The 9,253-nt window shown below is 48.3% G+C and overlaps 1 protein-coding gene across 1 annotated transcript; it reads right to left on the bottom strand.

Annotated features, from left to right (window-relative positions):
• Positions 1-89: 89 nt before the first annotated feature.
• VPS25 (vacuolar protein sorting 25 homolog) lies at positions 90-4,612 on the bottom strand. Its single transcript, XM_004484597.5, has 6 exons — positions 4,495-4,612; positions 4,142-4,287; positions 3,388-3,441; positions 2,993-3,081; positions 2,127-2,202; positions 90-724 (listed from the first exon to the last, which is right to left on the bottom strand). The coding sequence occupies exons 1-6, from the start codon at positions 4,545-4,547 to the stop codon at positions 612-614; spliced, it is 531 nt and encodes a 176-aa protein (XP_004484654.1). The 5' UTR covers positions 4,548-4,612; the 3' UTR covers positions 90-611.
• Positions 4,613-9,253: the final 4,641 nt, after the last annotated feature.

The raw sequence follows: 9,253 nt of genomic DNA, 5'->3' as shown, positions 1-9,253 counted from the left end.
CTCCCCTCAGGTGGGCTGGGATTTACTCAAATGGTAACAGTTCACAGCCCTCCCTATCCCCTTTCCAGTATTAACTTGGAGGCAGGCAGTGGGAGTTGAGCTTTTTAATATCATAAATCAGTGACCAGCCCCGCCTCCCACTGCCAGGCCCCTTCTTGGGCCTCCTATCTTCAAATTGCCCGCAAGGCTGCCTGCAGCCAGGGCTTCCCCCATCCCCGAAGGATCCAGCACCAGCCTGACAGGGGAAAAAACAGCAGCTAAGGAGGTGGGAGGGGGAGGAGACAGAAGCTTGTGTAGGCGTGTGTGTGTATGTACTTACATATGGGAACATATGTGAAGTGTTAGGTTTACAGACTCTGAGTCAGGGACAGTCTAGGATGGGAGAGGAGGTAGGATAGCAATAAGCACATCTTTTACCCTGGTGCCTCAGCCTCACCCTACCCTAGATGTGGGGTAAGTGGAAAACCCATCCCTGGGTCCCAGCCTTCAGGATTGGAGCCCTTTTTGAGTTTGGTGGAGTCACAGATCCGGTCTGGGAGGACACGGGTCGGTCTCCTTTTGAAAGCCCTGGAAGGGTGGGAGGTCAGAAAAAAAAGGGAGACAGGACTCTGCTAGAAGAACTTGACGCCTCGGCCATCGGTGACGGTGATGATTTCTGCCTTGTGCTCCTGCTGTAGGGCCTGCAGAGCCCGCAGTAGGGTTGCTTCATCCAGCCCATGAAACTCTGGACAGGGAGAGATGGGGCAGTCAGGGACACTCAGTTCCTTGGAGCCTGGGCCCTCTGAGGAAAGCAGTGTAGCTGGAAGCTGAGACCTTGAAAAGTAGGGGACGCAGATGCCACCTATACTGCTGCAGCTACCTCCCACACTTCCGGAGTACTCTTTAAGAGTAAGGGATGGAAGAAAGCCTATGTCAGCACAAAGTGAGAATTCAATGCTTACTTCCCCCTCCCTGGTTCTCATGTCAGACTCAATCCCCACAACCCTTCCTCATTAGTGGCTGATGCACAAGGGTGACACCATCTGCTTGGGGGCCACAAAGAAGGAGACCCACCCTGATAGTTATGCCTAGGTAAAGCCAGGGTCCTTATCACTGGACACTGACCCTAATTGCACATCTATACCCATCAGGAGAATGTCTGAACACAAAGTATAACCAGAATCCCAGGCAAGGAGACTGTTAAGGCTCAGCACATATCTGCCCTTTCCTAGTTAAAAGGGGGCAAGGCTAGGAGTCAAGGGCCAGCTGAGTGCCTAGAGATAATGCCAGATATCACGTGGAGATGTAAGAGGCAGGAGACAAGCCTTAACAGGCTTGCACATCTCGCCCCTTGCGGGGGCCCAGCTCTTAAGTCAGGAAGCTTACTTTCTGAAAGAGCCTCCAGTTTTTCCCAACCTAAGTGGTGGACTGGGCAAGGCTGCAGCACTGAAGTCATGGGTGATGGTGGGAGTAGCAAGCAGAGGCCTGCAAGGCAGGGGGAAAAGCCAAGAGCTGTAAATTCTGCTGGGGCAGCCAGGGCTTGGCAGAGAGGGGAGGTGCCCCTTGTTACCCCAGGTAAAACTGGAACTTTTCATGATCCTGGGGATCAAAATACAGAGCCAGAGAGAAAAGAGGTACGAGTGTGTTTACACTATGCAAAAATCAAATATACAAATCCTTGCCTGGCCAGAAATCAAAGTATTAAAAAAGGGTTGGAGGTAGAGGTGTTAACCCAATCTCTTCAGTTGACGCCCACAAATCTTGAGCCTTCTATAAGAATAAAGGGTGAAAGAAAGCCTGAGTCAGCAAGGAATGAGATGTCAGGTTTAATCCCTGGCCCTGGTTCCTCACTTGGCATCTACACCAGTAATTCTTAACTTTTCATGGTCATAGATGCCCTTGAAAATCTTAAAATAATATAGACTCTATCCCTAGTAAAATGTACATACACTCACACAATTTTTTTTTTTTTTTTGCATGAGTTCAGGTGGTTTATGGAATCTTGGACGTGGGCTATGAAATTTTTTACTATGTAGTACTTGGAATTCAGAGGCAGAGAAATGGGAAATCTGAAGGCCAATTTTATCAAGACAGGGGAGAGGACTCAGAGGACAAAACTAAGAGGGGGGTGGGAAGGAAGGCATTACCCTGATCCTCTGTGTCTTCCCCGTTGGTCAGTTCATACAGGGTGAACACAGAGTTGTTCTGGCCACTCTTGGAAACCTGTGGAGACAGAAAACAGGGATTAAATAGGGACCAGGAATATCCTGAGAGAAGGTAACCTCAACAGCAACACCTCTCTGATCCAGGAATGGTACCTAGTCCCAAAGCAGAGATCACTGTTCCCTCTGCAGAGTGGTCTGAAACCCACAAACCCTGCAGGTGCTATATTTATATGTGTACACAGACATTCAGAACCACTAAACCACAGGCCTTCACGTGTCTGAGGAGTGACCTCTCATTCTGTTTGTTTTCCTGTTCAGGAACAGGTAGTGTGTGTTTATTATGTTTGGATTGTTGATGCTTCTTCCCCTTCCCTCTCCCCTGGGAAAGTTTAGGGCTTGTGGTGGCTCGGAATTTGGGGGAGAGAGTATTCTGTCCCTACACACACACTGGTTCAGAATGTCCTATTCATTTTGTAGACAGCCCCATAATGATGCAGTGGGGGAGGGGCTCCAGGTTGTTGGGGGTTTTTTCTTCCTTTCCCCATTTATCTCCTGTGGCCAGAGACTCTAGCCAACAATAGCACCCATGGTTCCCAGTACTGCATTCTCCAAACATGGCCTCATGTAGTCCCTGGATGTCTACAGGCAAAGAAAGGGAAATTCTGTGCAGCCAGGGAAATTGAGTCACTGAAAAAGAAGCTTGCCTGGAAGGTTTGTACCTCCTCTTTCTGCCCCCTCCCCACTTTGCTCAGTCTGGATCTGGGAACACCAGTTATCTGCTGGGGCACAGATATAGTTCGCCTCCACAATGGGCCACTGCTGAGTATTTAATTAGAGAATGTTCTCACCCACTGATAGATGAGTTTCCCCCATTCTTCTGGCCTCCGCCACATGATCAGGAAGCTAGACTTGTTCTTATCCAACCACTCGAGGTTCCCTGTAAAACAGACACTTATACTCAAGTGGAACAGAGTGGAAGAGACTCAGCTTTCAGAGATTCAATATTTGATTTACTATTACTATCTACAGGGCACCATTCTCCTCCTTTTACCTCTCTGCAGGTCTTAAGGCACAGATGGAGAGATTTCAATTTTGTATACAAAGGAGGGAGGGGGGAATTGAACTGTCTAGGTTCCAAGTCAGGAGAGAGAAAAGAGTTATTAAAGAGGAAATACTTTCCTAATCTTCCTTCAAAAAACCCAAGTAAGAGGCAAAAATAAGAAATAAAGGGAACTGAACCTACCTTTCTTCCTCAATTCTTCTAATACAATCTGGATTGATTCCACAGGGAGCTTCCCTGGTTAAACATTAAGGGAATGGCATACATTTGATTTGGGTGGGAGCAAAATTGCCAGTCAGTACAGAGAGCCACTTGCCCCCACCTCCCTCCCACACATATATACATACAATTCCCCAACAGCATATAAATTACCATTTTCTGGATATTGGTGGGGAAGAGGGTAATGAGAAATTCTTCTGATGAAAAGGAAAAGCTTTAGAAAATGAAAGGTGCTAACATTCCTCACCCTCTGTCCCCTCCGTTCCCTTGAGATATTTTAGGGATGAATCAGGCAGCAAAAATAAATGATCCTAACTCTCTGGCTGGAGATTTGGGGTGAGCTGATAAAGTTATTAGTGATAGTAGAGGTTTAAGCCTCAGACAGGAGAGGGCAGCAGATTCAAATAGCCAAAAGGGCTGAGGCTGATAAGGCTGGGATTCAACGGCAGAGGCAGATAGCCTAAGACCTGAATGACACCAGAGCATTCATTACTGCCTAAAACAAGGGGCTGACCCTAGGGTTTGGTACTGCATTGAGCGGGTGGGAGCGGTAAAATGGATGTCAGCTACACATGCTCGCTCTTTCCCAGATCCAGTTTTGGGGGAACCTATCTATCATGGATGAAAGGCTGGGGGTTTGGAATCTGGGCACTTGAGAAAGTGGAAGTGCATCTACGAGATCGCGGCAGGTAAGGGTGGGAAGCCTGAGGGAGGATACGCTGCAGCTTGACGTTGTTGAAGAGAGGGCTCTCCTGAGCTTCCATCACCGTCATGCTGGACTGTTTGTGTAGGCGGCAGAAGGATAGGACCAGCGAGCACCAGGCGGCCAGCTGCTTCTGCCGGGTGTCCACGTTCGGCTGTAACCTGCCGGGTGAAGGAGGTGGGGCGCAGAATTAGAGGGCGTCAGCGGGCGAGAGACAGCGCCCCGGGCGCGTTAAGGGGAAGAAGCAGGGACTAGGGTGGTGATAGCTGGGTTCTTTCTCCCCCTCCCTATGTGAAGCAGCAGGGCTGAGCCCAGGGTCCGGAGCGGAGAGGGAGGCACAGCGGGGCTTCTCGGGGTCTGAGCCTCACGTAAAGAAGGGCGGGAAGCGATACTGCCACGGCCACTCGAAACTCATCGCCATCGTAGTAGCCCAGGGAACCCGGAACCTCCCGACAAATGACTTCCGGCCTCCACTTCTGCACGTCCGGGCAGAAAGCACAGAAGAAAGGTTCCGGACGTCCCTTTGAAGAGGGGGTAACTAACCCGATAAAAGGTGTCCTTCTCTTCAACCGTCCCTGCCATTGTCCAAAAGTCCTTAACTTTTAGATCAGGAAGAGCTCTGAGATGTCTTCTGGTTCAACCCCAGGGAATGGCAGTGACTTCCCTAAGGCGGCAGTTTGTTAGGAAAACTGTAAGTAGGACTCAGGCCTCCAGATCCAGCCTAGGCTTGCTTGTTTCCAGTAGGCAGGCTTCTTTTAATATTAACATTCGTGCCAAGTACCATTTAACTTAATGGTTTCTCACTTCCTCAGTCTCTTGCAGCACCCATGAGAACACATCTTGTAGCTTGCATTACTAGAAACAGCTGCTTCCATGTTTTGGAGCTGCTGTATTTGACCACAGCCATCTATCTTCCGCCTTTCCCTCACCTTTCTGATCGTAAGTCCTAGGACTCCTGTTGATCTGACTGCTTCCTTAGCCAACCTAGAATAGTCAGACCTGTCCTCTTGCCTTTCTACCCACAGGTCAGTCCTCAAACCAGGGTTTTTGCTCCCTGTCTCTCCTCCCTCTTTTTTTTTTTTTTTTTTTTTTTTAATACTTCTGGAATGCTGAGTACTGCTGGGAAAAAATCACCAGGATATGTTGGCTGATGCCCAGATTCCCTGACTTACCTCACTGCTGGGCTCTCAGTGCAGCCCAGTGACTTTTTTTTATTTTTTTAAGATTTATTTTTTATTTATTCATTTTTTATTTATTCCTCTCCCCCACCCCCACCCCCATTGTCTGTTCTCTGTGTCCATTTGCTATGTGTTCTTCTGTGCCCACTTGCATTCCTGTCAGCAGCACTGGAAATCTGTGTCTCTTTTTGTTGTGTCATCTTGCTGTGTCAGTTCTCCGTGTGTGCGGTGCCACTCCTGGGCAGACTGTGCTTTTTTTCACGTGGGGCAGCTCTCCTTGCGTGGTGCATTCCTTGCACATGGGGCTCCCCTACATGGGAGACACCCCTGCATGTCATGTATCAGCACTGTGCATGATCCTGCTAACCACATGGGTCAGGAGGCTCTGGGTTTGAACCCTGGACCTCCCATATGGTAGGCAGATGGACAGTCTATCAGTTGGGCCCAATCTGCTTCCTCAGCCCAGTGACTCTTAATTTGTCTTTTATTGACTCCCTATGATATCCCTCAGGGTAGCTCTTCAAACTTTTCCACACTTATCAAACCACTCCACCTGTCCCTATCTCCCCCTCTCTATAAAATATCTTTTCTGCCTAGTTAAGGAGATTGAGGTCATGCATTTGAACCCTTTAAACTTTTCCTCTCTACTTATCACCATCCTTGACTCATCCCTCAAAAATCCATCTCTACTTTTACTCCTTCCGTTTGGACTCAAAAGAAGTATCACTCACTGTTTCTTTTCAGGGTCAATCCTTTGGCATACCTTTTTTTTTTTTTAAGATTTATTTATTTATCCCCCCTCATTTGCACTCACTGTCTGCTGCCTGTGTCTCTTGGTTGTGTGCTCTCTGTCTGCTGCTCATCTTCTTTTTAGGAGGCACCAGGAACCAAATTCGGGACCTCCACGTGGGAGGGAGGCACCCAATCACTTTTGCCACATCCACTCCCCCCCCCACCACCTAATTTTTAAACTCGGCCTGGCCTTATATGGCTTTTGGTTGTTAGTAAAAATTAAATCCACTCTTCACAGGTTCAGATTTTTCACCAAAAACAAGACTTAAAACAATTCTCTGCAGCCTATACTGGGATTACCTACTTCCTCTCTAGGAGGCTGAAACATTCAGGGATGACAAATGAGATTTCTGAGCCTGCAAGATGAAGGGAGAACTTGACTTCATCAATGTACTGTCATGAGTATTCAAGGCAAATCAACTGGTGGGATCGGCTCCAAGGGAGCAAGAAGCAAACTGAGTCCTATCTGTCCCAAAAAAGAACCGTGGAATCTCGAGTGGCAGAAACATACATGGAGCTCATCTTGGTCAGTATTCTCCTTTGCACTGGAACAGAGTACGTCTCATCCAAAGCCCAAGGAAGGTTAGGGATAAAGTTGGGACTCAAACCCAGATCTCAGCTCCAGGACTACGGATCCTTTCTGCCTCCCTCGTTGGAAGAGACAGACCGAGTCCCAGTTCTCCTGTGCGACTGCTGATGGGACTTACGCTGGGGAGGAAGTATTAGCCAAGGGCCTCCTGCCTGTATCTGAAAATAGAGAGCCACCCCCAGCAAGCTGGCATATGTTTTTGAGCCTCCTTTCCAACTTCCTCCAGGACTTCTCTGTCATCTTCCCTCTATTCCTTTCCCCTGGTTCTGCTCTTCTAGTCTGCAAACATACTCAAGTCATCCCTATTTGAAAATACGTGTACTTTCCCTTACCCTGCCACCCTCTCAATTTCCTATCTGGTCTCTAACTTCTCTACCATCCAAGTCCATCCTTCATTGTGCACAGTGCCTAGCACATAGAAGTGCCCAACAAATAATTGTTGAATGAACCATTCAATTAATAATGCTCTCTCAAAGGTCACCATCTCCTTTGACTCCATGGCACTGCTTTATGCTTGTTCTGCCACTACCTCCCTGATTGTTCCTTCTCACTCCTCCCCCTACCCTTCTTAAACGTGTTTCCTAAGAGCCTAATCCCAGTCTTCTTCTTTTCAATATACCTTCTCTCTTACAGGTCTTGTTCTTCCCATGGCTTCACATAGCATTTCTGTACAGAAAACTTCCAAACCTATATTTACATTCCAACCTCTTTTCTCACCACCACCCCATTTCTAATTCCCTGAGGCATATAAAAACTTGGAATGTTTCATTATTACTCACCTTCTACATCCTTTTCTTCAGGTCAGTTCCTCCTCCCAATCGCCTTTTTCTATTATTACTGGTTTCATTCTTCTGGTAACTAAGGTTCAATGCCCAAATCAGCCCTAAATGCCACTCTCCCTTACACCCTCAGAGCCAACTCCTGCTGGTCCACAATGCCCGCCCCCCATCATCTCTCCTTGTTTTTAATTCTTACCATTTCCCCATTCACCACTCTTCTGGTCCAGGTTCCCATTTTCTCAAGCCTGGATTATTGCAACAATTTTCTCATTTCTCTCCTCTCCTCTAGGGGAATGCACTCCCTCTAAAGGTAGCTTGTATAGCAACTCCACAGTCACCCTCCTGTGATCATCCCAGCCAGATGTGACCCCTCTTCCTTCCTTTGCACTCAGATAACATTTGGTTTGTATCCCCTGTGTGACTCATCCCACGCTCCATTGTTTTTATTTGCTCATGTCAGCACTCCTATTAGATGAAAGCCTTTAAGGGCAGAAACCAGGCCTTATCTAACTTATATTTCCCACACAATACACTGCATACAACAGGTCCTTGATGTATATTAGTAAAAGGCATGAAAGCAAGTATGTGCCAAGAAGAGGGTAGATACGTCCTTAGGGAAGACCGATGCATTCATGGAACTAGAGTACAGATTTATCCCAGGGGATTATTCAAAATGTCCTAGGAACAGGTGTGTCTCTGAGAGGCACATGTGTCCTGGGAGGAGAAGTGTGTCTCAAAGAATAAATAGATACATTCCAGCAGAAAGCATATAGGCATATGTCTGTAGAATAGACAGTCATGTCATAGACAAGAAGTTGGCATGCATGTACTCAGGGAGGCAGATATTTTAATAAGGAGAAGAGAGAGTCCCTAAAGAGGCTCTCTAGGGAAAGCAAAGTTGTTTTCTAGATGTCTTCAGTTGGCTGGCAGGTGTATCCCAGGGAGGGCTGAAGTCCCTGTGAGAACTGGACTTCATTGGCCAGGGAACATATAGAGGTGTCCATTTAGAGAAATGTGCGTCGCAGAGAGGGGCTAGCTATGTCCCTGGCAGGTGGGAAAGTGTCTTAAGGATATATCGATGTGTCTCAGGAAACTGATAGAAAGGTGTGGGAAAAGAAGTAATGGTTGCTATCAAGACCTGTCCCCAGGTCCAGTGCTCCTCAGTATTTGCCCTTCTTCCAGGTCACATCCATCTTCTGGTTGTTGGCTTTAGTGGGCACCAGGGGGCAGTATGAGGCCAGGCTGTAGGCCATACCCGGGGTCCAGAGCAACTAGGATGAGGGCCAAGGACTTGGAGGGGGGAGTTGTGTGAACCTAGGAGAGAAGCCCCACTCAATCCTGAGGCCCTTAGGGATGGACTCCTGTTGGTCAGGTCAGAGTTCTTATTCCCAGGCTGCGGGAGTAAACTGAGGCATTGAAGGGGGAAAGTCAGCGTTCCTGGGTAGTCCCCCTTTCTTCTAGCAGGAGTCACAGCAGAGATTCCTCCCTCGCCCTTCCCCCAACACCTCCCCAATTGCTGGCGTACACATCTGCTGTCCAGACCGGAAGGGAGTCTCTTCCTGCATGTTTCCTGGAGCTGGGTTTGGAAAGTGGCAGGAAAAGGCCCAGCCTGGGAGGAAGGAGTGTAAGGCTGTGGCCTTCAGGTGGGGGAGGGGTAGCAAGGGGCAGGTGAAGAGGGCAGTGGGGCCACCCAGATTCTTCTAGCTCTGCTGCCCAGAGCTGAGGGCCTGTGGGAGCGGCAGAGACTCTGGGAAGGACACAGGCCTTGCTGGGATGGAGAGAGGGGCAG

Source organism: Dasypus novemcinctus, chromosome 21 (assembly GCF_030445035.2).
Source record: "Dasypus novemcinctus isolate mDasNov1 chromosome 21, mDasNov1.1.hap2, whole genome shotgun sequence".
Classification (NCBI taxonomy): domain Eukaryota; kingdom Metazoa; phylum Chordata; class Mammalia; order Cingulata; family Dasypodidae; genus Dasypus; species Dasypus novemcinctus.
Note: the sequence above shows the minus strand (reverse complement) of the source record. Positions and strands in the feature narration are given on the sequence as shown.